Genomic DNA, 22792 nt, shown 5'->3' with positions numbered 1-22792 from the left:
TGTGGCATTTCTTCGAATGGACGAACCCGCAGTAGCGACCACCTTCAATTATGGGGATAACGCGAGAAACAACGCCCAACCATTGGTAAGGGGCCGCTTTCAACTCGGTGTTTTTAAACAACCAACAGCCTCATCTTTCCTCTTAGCTCTGGTTCGCGACCACTTAGATGGAATCTGTTAATCAATCAGGAAACACCGAGATTTTAGGGACCGGCCAGATAGATAATAACTCTGGCAACGCCAGAAAATTTGTTGTTCCGAGCTTTGAGAAAGAGAGTTTGCTTGACTCGGGATGAACGATTACATGCGGCATCGTGAAGATTTATTGTGGTGCGGCCCACGGATCGCGGTATCGTGACGAATGGAGTCAAGGGTGGAAGACATGGGTCCCAGGTACCGGATCGAACGGCGCAGCTCCGCGCGCAACGCCGGTATGATTGCGGAATTATACTCGCTAACAGCGCAGTTCAGCAAAAGAAAGGCCCTTTTCCGATTAGTTTTCAGTTTCAATCTGTGCTAACAATACGTTTATATCATTTTTACTTACAAAATTCTCACCGCTCCTTGACGGTGCTTTCAACTGGCATTCGGTAAACTCCTTTCCCGACGGACAAGTTGCGCCAGGCCCGTCACAAAGCACGATATGTCGGACGTCACATATTCTTCTGCAGAAAATATCGCAAGGGTCCTAATTGTGCCTCATGCTGTTTTCAGTGTTCTGGCAACCGTCTTGGTTGGCATGCGACTCTATGTCACTAGAGTTGTAGCCAAGTCGCCATGGACTTTCGACGAACATGTCGCCATCGTAGCACTGGTGAGAGAACCGATGTTCCAAAGCACTCGTAGCGTTGAGAGCCTTCTGTCGCTGATGGATGAAATTTATAGATTGCCAATCACATTATGCTGATTACTGAAGGGATCTGTAAGTTATTGCTTGCAGTTCACGCGCAACCCCTACTGTCCCGGCCCAAAGTCCCCTGCGCCTGCCCCATCGTCGCACCGTTGTACTGACAAAGCTTCGCAGCCGTAGAGTACGGCCTCGGAACAGATGTCAATCAAATAGTGGAATTCTATCCAGGTGGTGTTTCAGCATTCTTGAAGGTATGGCATTTCGCTCTTTGAAAGATCATTAAGGACATGTGGCTACCACAAAGCTTTCCCACGAATGTGTGCCAACTGCTAAATGTTGACTTACAAATTTAAAGTGTATCCTCGTCTTGGAAATTCAATATGCTATCGCATGTCCGCTGTCCAAGATGGCAGTTCTCGCGATGTTCTACAGGATCTTCTCCGCGTCCAAAATGCTTCGATATAGCATTTGGGCTATCACTGCCATGCTTGTTGGATGGTGTATTGCCGTTATTATGGTCAGCAGTAAGTAAAAAATGACAACGAGATATAGATGAGTGAGGCCGCTTTTTTATTGACGCCGCTGTACAGTCTTTTCTTGTACCCCGATCCCTCGCTTTTGGGATCGAACCATCGATGGAACATGTATCAACTCGAGCAATTTCTTCATCGGAATTACAGTTCCGAACATTATCTTCGACATCCTTACGGTCGTGCTTCCCATTCGCGAAGTCTGGGCACTACAAATGGGGAGGGAGAAAAAGCTTGCTATCAGTGGTGTCTTCCTCTTAGGAGGCAGGTAAGTTGACTCAACCCTCACCTTGAAGCCATAGAGCGACAATGACTAACACGAATTGTTCGAACAGTGTCGTGCTCGCATCCGTCGCACGTCTCATACTATTCGCCATCTATCGCCCTGGCCAAGGGACCACTGGAAACAACATCAGTCAAACGGTCATTATACCTCACGCTGCATCCGCCGTGGAAACTTGCCTAGCTATAATTGGAGCCTGTCTCCCGCCATGCGCACCGCTTTTCCGGCGTTGGCTTGGTGGGGTTGTTAGCGTCGTTAGTTCGGGGGAACGGTATGGCTCCCGTTCAGCCAGGAAGAAGGGCCCTGACGGGCAGGGGAAGTCCTCGGCCTCCAAGAACTTCAATACTCTCGTCACAATTGGCAAGATTTCCAATCGCGGTGGTCATATGAAGCGATCGAAGGAACAGGATGATCTTGACGGCTCGTTTGAGCGCCTCGAAGACAGCAATAGCCTGCAGGGCTCTACTGACGGGTTGTATGTGAACGGCAATGGCGCTGCAAAGAATGAAGGCGGTATTCACTCCGAGGATGGCATTCATGTCCAGCGAGATGTTTGTGTTGAACGCAGTGGTAAGGTCACGTCAAGAGATGTTAAGGACTGGGTTGTGGGCGACATACAGTTAGATGACATGCCCGCTCAAGGTGCATCTTCTAAGCAACAGGTGGGCCTTGCTAGATAGCTGTCACGTTGCCAATTTCAACATATTCAACATCTCCAATGAGAAATCGATGACAGGTTTTAGTAAAAAGTTCCTCGAAGTCGGTACTAGTATGAAACCACGAATATTGATGTCTTTGGAGGCGAGCTGACATGTAGTAGTCATTCCGCATTCGCGGGCCGGACTTGAAACCTACCACCACCTCTTAAGTCCGTTCCGAGGCACATCACTTCTCAGCGATCAACAGCCATCAGCAGATTAATGTACTCAGAGAAGGTCGGCTAAGTTTAACTCCATCGGATGATGCGACCTACTCATCATTTGGGACGAAGCTGGACGCTCGGGGTTTACGCGGGGTTAATGACGAATTGAGTGAGGGCAGAAGCAACGTATGTACGTATCACCGCTGCTTGATTCCGACTACCTTAGAGGACATGGAAAAAGGTATAAAGCTAATTCAAAGCCCCGTGGACATACTGTAGGCATATGACGTTTTTCTTAGAACCAAATACCACTGTTCACCCTTGAGCGTGAAGTTTCATCGCAGCAGCTATCAGCCCATCCCCAAACTAATCATTTATCTGCGACAATGACTCCCAAATACAACAAACTTGCAGGCAAGCATGTTCTCGTCATCGGCGGGTCATCGAGCATTGGTCTAGGCGTCGCAGAAGCTTCTCTCGCTAGCGGAGCAAATGTGACAATTTCGTCTTCATCTATAGCCAAGCTCAATGCTACTGTCACATATCTGCAAAATGCCATTCCTTCTTCTTCGCAGCAGAAAATTCAGAGTTTCGCAGCCGATCTCTCTGGACCAGACGCCGAAGCCAATATTGAGGCTGTCTTCAAGCATGCCGGCCCCATCGACCACGTCGTCTTTACGGCGGCAAACACGCCTTCCTTGATTATGCTGCAAGACATCACCCCCGACCAGATTCTTGCCGCCTGTCAAATGCGTTTCGTTGCGCCTTTGATGGTCGCCAAAGTTGCAGAAAGGTATCTGCCGAAGAGCAACGAATCATCCTTCACTATCACGAGCGGTAGTGCTGCGCAGAAGTCGACGCCTGGCTGGTCAGTGATCTCTTTTCTTGCTGGTGGGCTGCAAAGTGTAGTCAAGCAGCTAGCAGTAGAATTGAAGCCTGTGAGGGTCAATGTCGTTGCTCCTGGATTCGTTGACACTGAGCTTTGGGATGGTATGAAGTCGGATGAGAAACAGTCCATGGTCAAAGCTGTGGAAGAGAAGGTCCCGACGGGGCGATTTGGTACAGTTGAAGACGTGGCCGAGGCATACATCTGGCTCATGAAAGACCGCAACGTCACGGGGACTGTAGCGGCGACTGACAGTGGTGCTCTTGTTGTGTAATGGTTTGGCAAGAAGTACAATGAATATGCAAGAACCACACGAATCTTTAGTACAACTTATAGTCTTCTCTCACGAGAGCGGAATATGCATCTCAATCCCTCCAATCACTACCCGAGGTAATTGTTCTCAAGCACTCTGATAATTCGAATATTCATGTACAACCAACTGCGCAAGTGCGATCCATAGTCATCCACCTCCATCAGATAGTGCTCAGCTACCGATGAAGTAGAGCTTGATGATGGAACAATGGAGGAAGGGGCTTCCTTCGTTTGATTATAGAAACAGGTTTCATATGTTCAGGTGCGAATCCTCAAGGTGGCTATCGAATTTACAGATATGGATGTCCAAACAGTCCCTAGATTTCGAACCAGTCTGCTCGTCTCGAATTCTGTAACTATCGATGGCATCATATCATACATTTTACTGCAGGTGATCCCAGTCGCCGCACTGTTCCTTGTTCTTCTGACAGTAAGGCCAGGGGTTTCCAAATTGTAGGCAACGGTACTTCGTCGAAGAGGTAGAATCCGCTGTTGAATTGAGTTAGCCATTGAGTGACACAAATGAAGGAACAGTGATTAGTCGCTCACGCATGCAGTACACAGAAGCCCCGGGTCCCGTGTCACACGGGCAGCAATCACGGTTCTTAACACATTCGGCTAGATAATCATACGTTAGAATGCTTATAACCTCTCTGAGGAATACACTTTTTACCGTTGAGATGCCGGTAGTGTTGAGGGTCCGGCTGAGCGCTGGCAAGAGCCACTAGTATAGCCAGAACGTTGCTTGCAGCGAACTTCATCTTGGAAGTTGCTTGGTGTGACGGTATGAATGAGGGGACTTGAGAAACCGACCTAGAGTCAGAGATGAAGGCTAGTGGTCCTACAATAATTGTATCATGATGTCTGCGATCAGAAGATTAAGTATTCATCCCCTTTCTCGTAGAATTGTTATTAATTTGTCTCTGTTGGAGGCAAGAATACCCGCACGTTCCCCACGATCATTCGGCATGACCGGTATGGCAGTATGGGTTTCATATAGGAAGATTTTATGAGACAAATGTCTGTTAGATTGTTGGCAAGATCCTAGCTTACCACGTCGGAGTATTTTACCAACTCCTGGGGAGCAGTTGACTGTATAGTAGAAAATTTGCTAATATACTGTGAGGCTGAGATTGTGCAGTCAAGTTCCCGGAAGCCATCACGCTTTGTCCACCGACGTTGCCTTTCTCACTAGAGAGGTGAACTACGACTTGAAAGAAATTTACCTAGCAGCTCGGCAGAGCTGAAAGATCCCATGAAACCTTTATAATTGGAATGCCGCATAAAGTCATGTTGTGAGGTTCTAAATACAGATTGCACGTCACCTTTCAGTCGATCAATATTTAAGAGACTCCAGTTAGAGAATTATATAGTAGCCGTATACGCAGCGCTTATACCCAAACAAACAAATTAAATATAAGGTTCGTATTTAATTATTTACCTCATTTCTCGTACTATATTTAATTATTTAATAAATAATTAATAAATTTAATTAATTTCTTATTTAGGAATTAAATAAAGCTATTATAAAAGTCCTTATAATATTAATTTATAAACTTTATTTTAATTAGTTTTTAGATTAAAAATTAACCTTTTATTTTTATAATACTACCCGAAGCTAGTTCTTAAAATATTAAACCTCTTTTAAAATAGAGGACCTTATTAATAATCGTTATAAAGTTAAAATTAACTTTACGAGGCTAAACATCCTCTTATAATTTATTATTATTATAAGGATTATAAAATATTAAATATAAGTTTACTTAACATTAAATAAGTTAATTAATAATTAATTTACTATTAAATTAGGTTAAGGACTAGCTAAAGGATAATTTATAAGTAATATTAATTAAGCTCGGGCGTATAGTCAATTACCATTTTTATTATTCAAAATATTAATTATTATTAATATTATAAGTTTTTATAATATTTTTAAAATTATAAGGGTAATAAAAGTAATTTATAATTATCGTAATAAAAAGAGGACTTAAATAATAAAAAAAGAGGATTTATTATTTTATTTATATACTATTTTTATTAATAATCGTAAAGCCCCTTTTTATATTAAATAGTTAGTAGCTCTATTTAAGTATATATTTTTTTAACTATTTTAATCCTTATTTAGGGTAAAGAATAATTATTATAATATAGAGCAAAGAGTTATTTAATTTAATATAATACTTATTAAGGATTTATTAAGTATTAATAACTAAAATTAAAAGTATCTTTATAAGTTAAAATTATTACTAAGTAGCTCTATCCGCTCCTTAAGTATATACTTAAACTAAATAAAATAAAGGATATTATTTAAAATTAGAGATTAAAAAGAGGTTAGAATATAAATTAATAATAAGTTAACTATTAACGAGGTATAGTATTATTTATATTAATTATAATTATAATATTACAATTTAAAAGTTATAAATTTTTTTTTTTAAAAGTTTATTATATAACTTTTTATTCTTCAAAACGGTTAATAAGGTACTCGAGACTTATTATTATTTTTAAAAATAGTTATAACTATTTTTTTACCTTAGCCTTAGTATTTTATTATTTAGAAATAAAATAGCTTAAGTACTACTTTTAGCTCGGTTAGTAACTATTAGTTATTATTATTTAAAACGTTATTAATAAGAATCTATTATTTTAAATCTTTATAAGCTTAACTAGTTATTAAAAAGTATAAATTTACTTTTTTTATAAAAGTATTATATATTATAAAGTATATCGAATTTTATTTTATATTATTATTAAGTATTAATATAAGTTTTTATAACGATTTTTAAAAGAGTAAATATATTGTTTTTATTAATCTTATTACTAACTTTAAAAAGGCTTTATATTATTAAAGTAACAAGTAAATAAACTTAATAATATTCTAAAGCTTATTAATAAGGCCCTTATATACTAAAAGTTAAGATCTTTTAAAGTTACTTAGTATTAATTAGTATTTTTAATTTTTATTTAAATACCTCCTTATTATTATTAAATAAAAGGCCTTATTAATAAAGTTAAGAATATAATTATAATACCTAATCCTCTAATTAAGAATATTTTCTTAAATATAAATATAAAATAATATAAAATATAAATAACCTAAGTAAGTATCGTTATTTAAAGTATTATTATAAATAATTACTTTAACTTTATTACTTAATTCTTAATTATTTATTATAAACTTTATAATTTAGGTAATATTAGCTATTATAAGTATTATATTATTATTATAAAATAATAAAGTATTATATTTATTACTTAGTATAGTTTAAAAAATAAGTAAAAACAGTAATAATAATATTCTATATTAATAAGGAATTAATATACCGGCGTCGTAAATTAATATATTAGCGTCGCTCTTATACTAGTAGCCTAAAAAATATTGTTAGTATAGTTAAATTCTATTAAATACTTATAAAGTATTTTTACTTTTTTATTTTTATTCCCTTTTTTAAAGTTATATTATTAAGCCCTAAGTCTAAACTTATATTATTTATTATTAATAGCTTCTCTACTTAGAGTTAGAGATATTTTACTAAGCTAATTTTAAAATAATATTATTATTAATAAACCTTTTTTTATAAGAGTAACTATTAATTAATTACCGCTTTTATTATTATTTAGTTAATTATTATTATCTCTTTTTTAAAAACTAGCTGCCTTAGTGTTAATTAATTTTATAAAATTAATAATTTTTAAGAGTAGCGCGACCTTATTATTAAGCTTTTAGTTAGTATATTATAAAATATATAACTTTTTATAAACGATTACCTTAATATAGAGCTTATATTATATTTTATTTATTATTTCCTAAAAAATAAAGTAAATTTAGTGGACTATTTTTATGACTTTTTTAAAACGTAGCCCCTCTCCCAATAAATAGTTTAAGTAACCTTTTTATTTTATAATAAAATAGTTTAGTATTATTTTTAATTTATTATATAAGTAATTAGGATTAATTAATAACTAATAATAGTACTCTTTTAATAATAAGAATATATTCGTTAATAATAAGAGTTATAAAGTTTTAAATTAACTTATTACCCTATTTATTCTTATAATAATCCTCCCTTTAAAACGAAGCGTTTTTTAAATAATAGCTTTTATTATACTTTAAATAACCGATCCTCGTCTCTTTTTATAACCGAAATCCTTAATTTATTAATTCTTAGCAATTTAAAATAAACTTATAATACCTTTTTAACTAAGTTAATATTTTTATTAGAGTTAATAAATTTAATATTATAAAATAGAATAAATATAAAGCTCGAAGTAGAGTTATTTAATATATTTTTAATATAATTAGTTTAACGAGCTTAGGCCTATATAAAGTACTAATATTTAATAATATAAGTTTTGGTTATAAATAATAAGTTATTATTAAGGCTTAAAAAAGGGTAAGTAGTTTTATATTTATTATCTAGACCCTTAATATAATTAGTATAATTATAGCCCTAGCTTTAGAGCTTTTATATACTTTTTATATCGTGCTTATTTAAGTAATTTAGGATATTATTAAAACTATAAACTAATAAATTAAGATTTAAGCTCGTAATATATATACTATTATTTAAAAATAGTTCTTAGAATCCTTATTTATTTAATAAGATATTTATAACGCTAGGCTTATATAAATTAAAAAAACTAGCTAAATATTTACTAACTATAGTATTAATTAAGCTATTTAATAAATAAGATATCCTATACGTAATAAAATAAGTAAATAATAAGCTAAACTACTTTATTAGCCTTATTTAGACCTTTTTTATTATTTTTAAATATAGAACGATTCTTTAAGGTAATTAGTTTTAATAATACTTATAATACTAATTATTTTAAGCTCCTCTTTTCTAAGTTACTAAGTAGACGTGCTTTAAATCTATTTATAATATTATATTTAGCCTTATTAATAATAAAGATTAAAAGTTTTTAGTTTTTTAATAAGTATCTGCTAATTTATAAACTAATATTTAATCCGCTACTTTATTATTATTATTATAAATTATAATAAGTAAATAAAAGCTATACTAAATAAATAGTTTCTAAACGTTTAATAATAACTTTATATTTACTATATCAATTTTAACGTTATACTTAGGGCTAAGTAAAAATAAATTAAGGACCGTAATTATAATAATAATAATAATAAGTTTAATAATAAGAGATATTAATTATTAATATAAATAATAACTACGCTAAGTAATAAGATAAGGCTTATATTAATATACTTATTAATAAGCGCCCTTTATACGTATTATAAGGTCCTTATAATATAAAAGCTTTTATTTTTATTAAGACTAAGTAAGTTTTTAAGAAAGCCTAAACTAAGCTTTATAAAGAGTTCAATAATTAACGCTTAATTCTTTAATACCTCTATATAATATACTTATTTTTAAAAATATAATAGGCCTACTCTATTTAAAAATACTAAAATTTTAATATTTACGTTACCTTTAGTACTAAGTTAAGTAATAATAATATTAAGAGTTATTTTTAAATAGTCTTAGTTATTTATATTAGCTTATTAATATTATATAGGATATAATTAGTAATTAGGAAATATATTTTAAGTAAGCTTATACTAAGGACAAAGTATTTATAGGCCGGGAGTATATAAGTACTTGCTTTAAATACTTAGGTAAACTTTAAATAATACTTTTAAAAATATTTTATGTTAATTAAAGTAATATTAGTTAGTAAAGAAGGTAATATTATTTAATAAGAGATTATTTTTAGCCCCCTTAGAATATAGTTTAGATTATACTATTTTAATTAAGCTAAGTATCCTATATTATTATAAAATTTATTTTAAAATATTAGATTTAATTACTTTTAGTAAGTAAAAGGTATACCCTTAGTAGCGTTTTTAAGAAACGTCTTTTTAAATTTATATTATTAGATTTTTAACCTAAGATTATTATATCCCTCCGTAATAGGCTAAAATATAGTATAGCTTATCTTATTATAATTAGCTTTATTTTAAAAAGCTAGTTAACTAGTTAAGCTAGTACTATTTATAGTAACTAAAATATAAGTAATAAAAGCGAGGCTGCTTATTTAGGAATAAAAATAAGCTATTATTAGTTAGGCTAATATAAAAAATAAGTTAGCTAATTCGAAGCTAAGTATTAAGCTTATTATAATAATAAATAAGGAGCTAATCTAGCGTTCTTAGTAAAGGGAAAATAATAAGGAATTATATAAGTAAATAGCTAATATAACTTAGTATTTAGAGAAAACGGAGCTAATAAGAAATAGTCTATAGTAATAATAAATTTTTATAATTACGCCGTAAGAGATAGTTAAGTAATAGGCTTTTTTAGTTATTATATAGTCCTATTTTAAGATTTATAAAACTATTATATAAGTAGGTTATAATACGTACTTTTAGAAATATTAAATCTAAGTATAGGTTAGAAAAGAGGGTAGGAGAAGTTATATTAGTATAGTAATCCTTATTGCCTTTATAACGAGGTACTATTTTTTTAGGTTAATTACGAAGCCGAATAGCGACGCTAATATAAAGTCGATGCTAGTATATTAATTTGCGACGCCGGTATATTAATTCCTATTAATAAAGTTTATAAATTAAATAATAAGTAGATTTTTATTATTAACTTCTAAATCTCTCTTTTAATTATATTTTTTTTTTAATAAAGATCTTATTTAGCTCTTTTTTTATATTTCTATATAATAATAAGAGTTTATAAATAATATTATAATCTAATTAATAGAGGAGCCTATAAGTAAGAATCCTAGAAAGTTATAAATAAACTATTATTATTAATAATATATCTAATTACTAGTTCCTTAATTCTTATTACTTAGTCCTTTATAATAATACTAAAAATAAGTTTCTATTTTTTAGTATAGAATTATATTCTAAGGATTTTAATAAATATAATAACTTACTAGAGCTTAAATTTATTATTTAATACTTAGATTTTAAGTGCTATTACTAAACTTATAACTATTATTTTAAAATATATAATAATACTTATTTTATTATAACAATAATAAAACTAGAAAACTTTATTTTAAGTATTTTTATTATAGATTTTTAAGTAAAGACCCTCTAAGCAGATTTACGATTTCTTTAGTTTTATACCTTTTATAATATTAAATTATTATTAATAAAAATCTACCCTTTTTAAATTATTTTTAAAAGAGCGAGAAGTTATTATAAAAGTTAAGGTTAATTAACGATACGAGATTAGTATTAATTAGGGCTTATAATTATAAAATAATTTAAAATAGTTATAGTATACTAAAAACTATACGATTTATTACTAATTAATTAATTACGATATAATAAATCGAATAATATATAATTTAATTAATTTCGATAATAATTATAGTAATTATAAAAGGTTAGAAATAGTAACTTTATTAAGTTTATTAATATTAAAAAGAGGATACTAGTTAATTAGTAAAGGTTTTTAATTCCTAGATATTATAAAATACTAAATTTAATAATTTATACTATTTAAGCTTTTTTCTTTAGTAATAATATCTAATAATCTATTTAGTTAAGTAATATAATACTAAACTTATAATCGTAAGTAAGGGTTGTAAATTTAAATCCGTAATAAGTATTTATATTATTAATAACGAACTTTATAGTTCGTATTAGTAATATTAATTTTTAATTAGCCCGCCTCGGATTTTCTTTTTTAACTATTTTATATTTAATTAAGTATATTAAATATAAGGCCTTACGATATTTAATTATTTAACTTACTAAAATACCTATATTTAACTATTTATTTAACTTATTTAATTAATTTATTTAAATAGGTATATGCGCTACGTGTACGCTCAAGGATTATTCCTAACGCGCGACATTCATTTAAAAGCTTAATATAACCTAAAACTCTCTATAGGACTTTAATAATATATAATTAGATCCTCGAGGGTGTTTTAACTAAATATTAACTTTATATTACGACCTAATATACATAACTAACCTAGAGGCTAGCCCGCTAAATACGGTAATTATAGTATACTATATATATAAATAAAACAGGGATATAGCTACTCCTCATAAAATAAGAAAACTATAAAATAAGTTATATATTAATAAAATAAAAATTATTTTAAATTAAAATAATTTAATACGACTTAGGATTAAATAATTATTCTAAATTAAATTAATTATAAATAACTTAAAAATAAAAAATATATTTAAAAATAGGACTTATATATAATATAAACTTAAGCCGAGCTTAAAAATAGACTTTTATATTTTTTAATAATTAATTTAATATTAGATCTTATAATTATTTTTAGCTATTTTTATTAAAAACCTTTTTAATAAGATTATAATTAATTATTAAAACCTTATTTATTTTACGATTTATAAATATAGTTTTAAGGAAGCTATTTATAATTATAATACTATTTATTTAATATTCGTAACCTTAACTTCTATTAATATACTTATTATAACTAGCTAATTATAATACTTTAATTACTCTTATTTAGTAAGTTTATTTTATAAAAACTAACTAAATAATATAAATAATATTTTCTCGTGCTTTAATTAAATTACCTACTCGAGCTCTTTTATTTTTTTAAATAACCTATTTAAAACTTAGTTAAAAATAAAAATAGCCCCTATAAACGTTAATTTTGATAATAAAGTTACCTTTAAAAGGACGTTTATAAATAACTTTATAAAAAATTAAAAAAGTAACGTAAATATTATTAAAATATAAATTATATATAATAAAACTATAAATAAGCTCTAAAATTTTAAAATTATAATTTAATAGTTTAGAATAGCCCTTAGTATATTTAAAACTTAAAAACAAGTTATTTAACTTAAAAATAAGAAATAAGTACTAATATTTAAGCTTTTTAGGAGAAGTTAATACTTTCTAAGCTATTATTAATATTATTAATACTCTTATTTAAAAAAATAATAAAAACTTAAACTTAATATACTTATTATTTATAATAATACCTAAGTACTCTTAAAGATTTCTAATTTAAGTTAAGAATTATTAAAACTTTTATTATAAAGATTTTATTAGTAAAATTAAGAAATTTTATATATTATATTAGTTTTTTAAGAAACGAGCTTTTAAATAGTTTAAACTTATTTAAAAAAATACTTTAGTAAGAAAACTTTTAATAAGTACTTTATTAAAGTACGTAATATTTATTATAATTTTAATAGATTTAAAAAGCCCTTAAGTCCTTATTTTAAAACCTTAATAAAAATAATAAGCTAAACGTAACTTAATATAATTATAATAAACTAAATTAATAAAAAATACTTTATTAAGTTTAGACATTTTAACTTAATTAGACCTTATTAATAATATTAAAATATTTATATTTTATTAGGACTAAAGGATATAATTAAGGACGAACTAGTTAAATTTAATAAACTAAAAGACTTTTTTAATATAGCGAACTTATTATCTAAATTAATAATTAACTTTATAAATATAAAAAAAAAACGACTTAATACTAAACGTAAGTATTAATAGTAACCTTAATATAGTTTCTAAATAAACTAATAACCCCATAATAATTAGAATAATAACTAATAAAGTACTACTTATAAATAGTATAATAGTCCTATAAACCTTAGTATTACTAAGAAAGAAAATAACTACTAAAAGGATTTTAAGTATTATAATTATAATAAGCTAGGATATATAGTTAGAAATTATTAATAACCTAAGTATATTTAATATTAATTTATTTTAAAAAAATGAGTTAATATTATAAGTAAAAAGTCCCTATACATAACTCTTATAAATAGCTTATTATAATAATAATTATTTTATTTACTATTATTTACTAAGATAATAAAGAATAAATAAGATATTATTTAAAAAACTTAAGAACTACGGATAGTTAGGATATAATATTACCTATATATAAGAACCCTAGTAATAGTAATTAAAAAGAAAAGATATTTATTTACTAGCCTCTTTTTTTAAAAATAATAATATTAAATACGTTATTATACTCTTTTAAATTTACTAAAATAAAAAAAAAGGCTAAAATAAATCTTATTATAAAGAATATTCTTTATTTTTAAAAAAATTATATAAAGACTTTAAATAAGTATAAGGAGTAATTTTTAAATTTAAAAAGAGGCCCTAATATAAAAAAATTATAAATAATCTCGTTTATATAGTACGATAAAATAATAAAAATAATCTTTTAAAAAAAGGGACCCTAATTAGATAATATCCTAACTAAGTCTATTTATATAATATAATAAAATAATAAAAATAAAAATTTGTTTATAAAATTAAAGAATAACTTAAGGACTTAAAATATAAAAATAAAATTAAAATAATTAAGAGGCCTGACTTCGATTTTAAAATTAAAGATAAAAAGTAGACTTTTAATTTAAAAGGACGAATTTAAAATTAACTTTAATAATTATATTTTTAATAAAGAATTACCTTATAATTTAGATAAATTTTATAATATTACTTAATAACGTACTTAAATAAAGATTAATTATAAATTTTATTTTAATATAAATAATACTAACTTTAATAAGGAACTTAAAAATTATAATATAAGAATATCGACTTATATAAAAATAACTAAATAGTATAGTTTTATAAAACTAGTTAACTTAAAAAGTATTTATAATATTACTAATTAAAAAAATAGCTCCTTATTTAATACTAAGAACGCGTTTTATAAAAATTATTTTAAATAGAATATTTTAATAATAAGTATTTTTAATATCTCTTATTTAAAAAATAATTATTTTTACTTCTAAAGATATAACGATCGACTTATTAAGGATATTTATATTAATAATTAGTTACTAAACTAAATATTTATATATTTTAACGGGCTTAATAAAGTAATATTTAAACCGGACTTATATTTCTTTATATAATACTAAAATAGTAATTATATAAAATAAGATAAATATAAGTATAATTATTACTAAATTTATTATTTTAAATTATGTTTAGAGAGAACGAAAAGAATAAATTAAATAAGAAGTATAACTAAAGAATAGATTTTTAAAAACTAAAAAGTTAATTATAAAGGAATAATAAAAAGTAAAAATAAAAATAAGTTCTTATATATAACTAGATAGTATAATAATATATATTTATAAATTAAACTTAAAATATATAAATATAAATTACGTATTATAATTAATAATAGTATATAAAGAAGTTTTATATTACTAAGAGTAATAAATAAACTCGACTTATTATAAATATAAAAATAAACCTATATAAACTATAAATAGTAAAAGAAAAAGAGTTAATTATAATAATAAATATATTAATTAAAAGACTATATACTTTTTAATATATATTAATAATTACTAAGAGTAACTATAATATAATATTATAAAAATTAAAGACCTCAATATTATCCTAGGAATCTTATAATTAAGAAAGTATAACTTATAAATAGATTAAATTACTAACTAGGTCCTATAAAAATTTAATTATTAAATAACTTAAAAAAAAAGGTTTAAATAAATTTTTAATAACCTAAAAATAAAAATAAATATAATATATAGCTTTTATTAAAATAATAAAAAGTTATAGGGCGTTTATATATAATAATAATAATTAGGGATCGTAATAACTCTAAACTATATTTAAAGAGTATTATATATACTTAAAACTATTTATAGAACCTAAAGAAATAAGATTATTAAAATATAATAACTAAAATATAAAAATCGAATTTAAAAAAATATAACTTAGGTTTTATTTAATATATTTAATAAATTAAAAGAATAAGAATACTTTAATAAATATATTAATAAGAAGCTCGAAAAGGGATATATTCGATTATTAAATTCTTTTATAAGATTCCTCTTATTTTTATATTAAAAAAAGAAAATTAAAAATAAAAAATTAATAAAATTATAAAAAGAATTATTATCCTTTATTCTTTATTAAAGCTTAGAGATTTATTTTATAGAACTAACTAGTTTATTATAATAAATTTTAAAAATATTTAACTAGATTTAAATTAAAAAGAAATAAATAAAAACGGTATTTTAAACTCGTAAAGGACTTTTAAATATTTTATTATACTTTTAAACTTACTAATACTTTAATAACTTTTTAAATAATAATTAACTACGTACTCTAAGAGTTTATTAATATCTTTATTATTATTTATATTAATAATATTCTTATTTTTCCCAATTTTAAAATATATAAAGTATATTTATATAGTATTCTAAAAACTTTAAAATACTAAGTTATATACTAAACCCTTTAAATATAAGTTCTATATATAAAAATAAACTTTTTCGAATATATTATTATATTAAAATAAATCTATATATAAATATTAAAAATAAAAATAGTTGGGACTAACTTATATTATAGAACGTTAAAAATATAAGGATTCTTAAGATTCGTTAATTTCTATTAATAATTCTTTAAAAACTATATTAATATTATTAAACTTTTTAATAACAATATAAAAAATACCCTATTTATTTAGGACCCTAAGTATAAAAAATATTTATTAAAATTAAGAATATAATTATTTTTAAACTAGTTATTATAATCCTAAACCCTAAAAACTTTTAAAATAAAAACTAATACCTCGGATTTTACTATAAAAGTAGTCCTAAGATAATAAAATAAATAAAAAAGCTTTATTTATATTATTTTTACTTTAAAATATTTTATAAAGCAGAATTAAATTAATAAATCTATAATAAAATAATAATTATTATTAAAGTATTTTAAAAATAGAAATTATAATTATTTAAAACTAAATATAAAATTATAGTTTATATAAACTATAAAAATTTTATAAACTTTATAATAAATAAAAATCTAAATAAATAATAAGTTAAATAGAGCGAGTTCTTATTTAAATATAATTTTAAATTATTTATTAAAAAATTTTAGAAAATAGTAAAGTAAACGCTCTTAGTAAAAGACTTAATTACGAAGTTATAATCCCTAAAAATATAAGTTATCTTTAAATAAAAAAGATAGTAGCCTTATATTAATTATAAAGCTTTTAATAATAATTAAAAGATTAATACTAACCTAACTAAAAAATAACCCTAAACTTATTATAAAAATTTATAGTATATTTATATATAGTTACTAAGGAGTTATTAAAACGTAAAAACGGATTTATTAATATTATAATAAATCCGTTATATATACTAAAATTATAAAAGTAATTAAGGACTACGTAATTTATAAAAAAATAAAAATAGCCTATATAAACTTTATAACGAATTATAGTTATTATAACTACTTATAAAAGTATAATAATTAATTTTATAGGACTTTATTATTAAATTATTAAAATCTAAAGAACTACTTACGAATATATAGTATAATACTATTTTAATTATAATTAATCGACTTACTAAGTTTACTTATTTTATACTTTATAAAAAAGCTAATAATATAAAAGAACTAGTATATACGTTTTTAAAGTTATTACTAATTATAATAAACTAAAAAAATTATTTTTTAAAAGCTCTTTTTTTTTAAAATTTAAAAATCCTTAATCTCGTAACTTAATATAAATTATAAATTATTAACTTTTTTTACTATAAACCGATAGTTAAATAAAAAAATTAATTAAATTTTAAAAATATACCTCTATTATTATATAAACTATAATTAGAATAACTAAATAATATTATTATTAATAGCTTAATTTATATATAATAATATAGTTAGTAAAAATATAAAAGAATCCTGTTTTATTTAAATTATAAATACTAACTAATAATATATAGAGAAGTATAATAAGGACTATAAACTATTAAAATAATAATAAGCATAATAAAACTTAAAAATCTAAAAAAGCGTCTTTAAATTTCGAGTTTATATATTAATATATAAAAAGAATATAAATAAATTAAGGATTAGAGGACTAATTTTAAAAAAGAAAATAATACCTACCTTTTTACTATAATATTAAAATAAAACGACTAAGTAATAAATTAAACTATAAAAACTTAAACTATTTAAAATTATTTAAAAAGTCTTAAATATTAACTATAAACTAAAACTCCTAAATATAATAAAATATTACCCGTCTTTTATATTTTACTTCTTAAACTAATACCTAAAGGTTTATATATAAAAAATTATATTATTATAGAACTTAATAAATTAAAATATAAAATTAAATAAATTATTAATTATAGAGTTAAAAATGAAATATAAGAATTCCTAATTAAATAAAAAAACTACGGATATAAAAAAAATATATAAGAGCTATATGTTACGGCCAGCTAGTCGTAGTGAGTATGTTAGCAGAAGTTGAGGCTGCGATAACTAAGTAAACAGTGTCGTAGTCGTGGATAGCTTCCCTGAAGCTATGTCTGTAAATCGTAAGGTGGGTAAGGCTTCGGTGATCAATCGTAGTCTTGTCAGAAGGGGTTCTCAGTGAAGATAGCTGAAAGCGATCGTAAGATCTGATACTAAGTTGATTGCTGAAGAAGCTATGGAAGTCTGTCCTTGTGCCCGGCTCAAGTCCACACTATATACAAGTCTCGTTCCTGAACATATTCTTTGTCCGTATGTTTACCCAACGGTTCCCGTGTTCTGAACATACGGGTTCCGTATCGTGAAAGGACGGACCCCGTATCTCGAACGTACGGAGTTCCTTATCTCTTATCGTCACGTGACTTGTCCCATAGTTCTTCCGTCCCGAGAGGAGTCGCCCTGAGTTCGTGTTCCCGCATATGGTGTGGTAGCCGCCGTAGGTCCTGTGGGGCAGGCCCTGGCCTTGTCATGCGTGTTGGGTCGTAACATCAGCTCCTCCTCTCAAAGGTCTAGTCCTCTAGGCCTATAAGTAGGTCCCTTGTTCCCAGGTTGGGGAATCATCAAGCTTGCCTTTCTAGCGCAATGTGCTGACACGATGTCAGGTCGTGTTGAAAATTCTTTGAAAAACACTATCTCGAAACTTCGGTCGGCTTGTGACGACGTGTTTGATCGTTTTGGTTCTAGCGACGTTATGCCCTGCACTCGGTGTTTTCGCGCCAAACGTCCATGTCGGATGGCTGATGGCGCCAAAACGTGCCAAGGCTGCAAAAACCTGAAGCGTTCTTGCGATGGTCTCGTTGTGGCATCGAGTCGTTCGTGCTTCCGCCGTTGTTCCGGTTTCTTAGGCTGACTATTTCGTAGTGCAACGGCTGAGTGACCAGCGTCAAGAATGGAAGAGAGAAGCAGGCTAGCGACTTGCTCGATCTTCATGAAAAACTGGCTCGGATACAGTCAGAGGTTGCTGAGGCAGCGGGCCGTCTTGCTCGTATCCGGGCGATCCGAAAGTGAAGGAGAGGCATGTGGAAACTTTTGCTCGTGGTATGCAGGAGTTGGAAGAAGAGATGGTGTTCTTCCTGCGCTGGATGCTCACGAGCGGTGGGTCGTGAGCGATCTCCAGGCTGCTGGCGTTTCTAATGATGCCGACTGGCCTTCTTTCGGGATTGGCGACGAGTTCGCGTCCCTGGGGCCGTTGGTGTCGTCTTCTGGTAATCCTCGAGAAGCTGTCGAGAGTTCTGGAGGTTCGTGACGGGTTCCCATGTGTTTCCTCGTGTCCGTAGTTTTTCCATTTGATTAAGAATTCTTTTGTTTCGTTCCTGACTCTATGGTCGATGATTTTTTCGACTTCGTATTCTGGTTCATTGGGTTCCACGATGATGCAATCTTCTGTGTGTGAGCCCTTAGGTGCTGGTTCGAGAAGTGAAATGTGAAAGACTGGATGACACTTCATCGTGTCTGGTAGTCTCAACTTGTAGTTGACGTTTGAGACTTTCTGAATGATTTCGAAAGGTCCGAGCTTTTTGTAGTCCAGTTTGTCGCTTGGTCGTTTTGTTTTGATGTTGCGGCGAAGGAGGTAGGCGCTATCTCCTCTTCAAGGTTGGTCCTCCAATCCTTGATCTATTCGCGTTTTTCTTCATGCGTTGACGTACAAGCTCGAGATCCAAAGATGCTTTCTTCTGGATTTCTTTGAGTTTTGCCACGCTGGCCACTGCTTTAACAGCTTGTGGTCCTTGTCGTGCTTCTCCGTACACTGTTGGCTGATATCCGTAGTTCAAGTAGAACGGGGATTCTCTTGTGCTTTCGCCAACTGCACTGTTGTATGCGAATTGGGCCATTGGTAACAATGTTACCCAGTTGTTCTGATCGTAGTTCACATAACAACGGAGGTATGTCTCGAGAATCTGGTTGATTCTTTCTGTCTGTCCATCGGTCTGCGGGTGGAAAGAGGTTGACAGTTTGTGATCTGTACCAAGTTGCGAGATCAGGGATCTCCAAAACTTTGAAGTAAACAGAGAGCCTCTGTCAGAGATAATTTCCTTCGGCGTACCGTGGTTGGCAACAACGATTTTGAGGAACGTGTACGCTAACTCCTCTGCGCTGCTGGCCTCTTTGTAAGGTATAAAGTGGGCGAACTTGGTGAGTCGATCGACTATAACCAAGATGCTGTCGTACCATACGTTCGTGAGTGGTTCTTTGGACTTTGGTAGTTTGACGATAAAGTCCCATGAGATTGATTGCCATGCTTCCGTTGGTGGTTGCAATGGTTGCAGCTCGCCATAGGGCTTGTGCGGGCTGTTCTTGCTTTCTTGCAGGTCGCACAGTCCTTAATTGCTTCCGCAATTTCTGCGCGTGTGGATTTGTCGTAGTGCTGGCGAATCCGTTTCCACGTTTTGGTAACTCCTTGGTGACCGTGTGCAGGTGCACTGTGAATTTCCATGATGAGCTCAGGGTCATCCTTCCAGTCGGGCTGGTACTGATCCTTCTGGCTATAAGAAGCTTCGTAGTTGGTACAAGGCTACCGTCTTCTTCTTGTTTGAGGATAACCTGTGTCTCCTCGGGGACCGTGACTTCGTGGTCGGGTCTTCTGCTGAGAGCGTCTGCTCTGCTGTTTTCTGAACCTTTCCGATAAATGATTCGGAAGTTGTATTCAGATAGGAACTCGCTCCATCTGACTTGTCGTTTGTTCAGGTTCTTGTTTGTCGTGAAGTTCGCGAGATTCTTGTGGTCTGTGTAGACTGTGACTTCATGCTTGGTTCCGGATAACTGTGGTCTCCATTCTCGAAATGCTTCGATGATGGCCATCAGTTCTTTGTCGTGGATTGCCAATTCAATTCTGCTCCGTGAAATGCTTTGGAGTAGAAACAACATGGGTGAAGCTTTCCTTGTTCGTCTCGTTGTCCCAAGACCGCTCCCATGGCGAAGTCTGAGGCGTCAGTCTCGACTTCAAAGGGCTTCCGGGTCTGGAATTCTGGTAACTGGTTCCGAGACGACCATATTTTTGACCTTGGTGAATGCTTCTTCGCACTTGGGATCCCAAATGAATGGGGCATCCTTTCGTGTCAAGTTGTTGAGAGGTCTGACGATGTTGGCATAGTCCTTGAGAAATCGTCGATAGAAGTTGACGAATCCCAAGAATCCTTGTACGTCCTTGACGTTCTGCGGTGTAGGCCAGTCCTGACTGCTTCCACCTTTGATGCTTGCATGTGGATTTGTCCTGGCGTGATGGTGTATCCGAGGAAGTCTACCTTCTGTACGTGAAACTCGCACTTGGAGGGTTCGGCGTACAGTTTGGCATCCTGGAGTTTCTGAAATACCATGTGGACATGCTCCTTGTGTGTTTCGAGGTCGGGAGAGAAGATGAGAACATCATCAATGTAGACAACAACAAAGATGTCAACGAACTCCCGGAGTACGTGGTTGACCATCGTTTGAAAGGTTGCCGGAGCATTGGTAAGTCCGAAGGGCATGACGAGGTACTCGAAGAGTCCTCTGCGAGTCCGAAATGCCGTCTTCCACTCGTCTCCTTCCTTGATTCGAATCTGGTTGAATGCTTCCTTGAGATCTATCGCGGTGAACCAGTTGGCTCCGTGAAGTAGGTCTCTGAGCTCAGTGATGAGGGTAAAGGATAGCAATTCTTCTTCGTGATTTCGTTGAGTTTCCTGTAGTCGATAACTGGTCTCGATTTTCCTCCTTTCTTTGGTACGAAGAATAAGGGGAATCCTGCGGGGGATTTCGAAGGTCGAATATGTCCCTTTTCGAGCTTCTCGTCGATGTACTCGTCGAGATAGTCTTGTTCTTCTTGATTCATAGGGTATATTGGATAGAACCGGGTTGCGTTCCTTCTTTGAGTTCGATTTCCATATCCCAGCTGCTGTGTTCTGGTAACCCTGTTTCTTCAGGTTCCATGAATAGTTTCGTGTATATCCGGTACTCCTCGGTATAGTCTGGAGTCGTTGCGATCCTCGATCGTCGGTACCGGGTGCGAACATCCTGTCGTCTTCTATCGTCCTGATGAAGGCTATGTATCGTGTTTGTTCTTGTTCTTCAGGTGTTGCTTGAAATCCGTTTGAACCCTTTTTCTTAGGTCGTTCAGTGACTGGATTTTCCCATAGGACCTGGCCAGTGGTCCAATCTATCCGTGGGTTGTGTTTTCGTAACCACGAGATTCCTAGGATGACGTCGATGTCTCCAATCTCCGTGATGTCGTACTGTAGTTGTTCTTGTTGATCGTTGATATATGTCGAAAGGTGTACGGTCTCTCGATTGACATATCCGTCATCATAGTCAACTCTTTCTCCTTCTACCGTTTGTAGTTTGTATGGATTGTCCTTCCATACCCATGGTAGGTCGAGTTTGTTCATTACTCTTGGTGATATGAAACTTCCTTGTGCGCCGCTGTCGATTATAGCGCGCAGTCTGTGTCCGTGTATTTCGAGTTTGACCCATAGGTGTGCGTCGTTGCACTGTCTGGTTGCACATAGGAACTTGTCTTCGATTTTCGCCTTTCGTCGTTCCTTTGCGATTGGCCTTCCTAGTTTTTGACAGTCTGTTTCTCAGTCGTGCTTCTTGTTCAATTTGTTCCTCTCGTTCCTCCAGGCTTGGGATTTGGGAACGTAGTGGATCTGACAATGGTCGTGTCTACATTCGTCCCATTCCATGTCGTTGCTGTTCTGGCATCGCATAGGAAAGCATGGGTCTGGTTCGAATGTTGCCTTGTCGAGTCCATTGAAGTATGTGAGCGTCCAGTTCGGTAGTTGGTCGTCGACGTAGACGTCCTTGATAGGTCGGTCGTCGCGTCT

General features: G+C 30.2%; 3 protein-coding genes across 3 annotated transcripts; 2 read left to right on the top strand and 1 right to left on the bottom strand.

Annotated features, from left to right (window-relative positions):
- Nucleotides 1-643: 643 nt before the first annotated feature.
- Nucleotides 644-2343, top strand: HER10_EVM0001358 (uncharacterized protein; the record flags this gene model as incomplete). The annotated part of the gene is made up of 6 exons (XM_035471108.1): nucleotides 644-814; nucleotides 886-922; nucleotides 1025-1101; nucleotides 1206-1374; nucleotides 1441-1648; nucleotides 1716-2343. The coding sequence occupies 6 exons, from the start codon at nucleotides 644-646 to the stop codon at nucleotides 2341-2343; spliced, it is 1290 nt and encodes a 429-aa protein (XP_035332146.1).
- Nucleotides 2344-2911: 568 nt separating this feature from the next.
- Nucleotides 2912-3685, top strand: HER10_EVM0011609 (short chain dehydrogenase; the record flags this gene model as incomplete). Its single annotated transcript, XM_035481037.1, has 1 exon — nucleotides 2912-3685. The coding sequence occupies one exon, from the start codon at nucleotides 2912-2914 to the stop codon at nucleotides 3683-3685; it is 774 nt and encodes a 257-aa protein (XP_035333402.1).
- Nucleotides 3686-4105: 420 nt separating this feature from the next.
- On the bottom strand, nucleotides 4106-4484 carry HER10_EVM0007157 (uncharacterized protein; the record flags this gene model as incomplete). The annotated part of the gene is made up of 3 exons (XM_035476723.1): nucleotides 4106-4212; nucleotides 4273-4341; nucleotides 4397-4484. The coding sequence occupies 3 exons, from the start codon at nucleotides 4482-4484 to the stop codon at nucleotides 4106-4108; spliced, it is 264 nt and encodes an 87-aa protein (XP_035332842.1).
- Between the last annotated feature and the right edge of the window lie 18308 nt (nucleotides 4485-22792).

Source organism: Colletotrichum scovillei (genome assembly GCF_011075155.1).
Source record: "Colletotrichum scovillei strain TJNH1 chromosome Unknown Contig00006, whole genome shotgun sequence".
NCBI lineage: Eukaryota > Fungi > Ascomycota > Sordariomycetes > Glomerellales > Glomerellaceae > Colletotrichum > Colletotrichum scovillei.
Note: the sequence above shows the minus strand (reverse complement) of the source record. Positions and strands in the feature narration are given on the sequence as shown.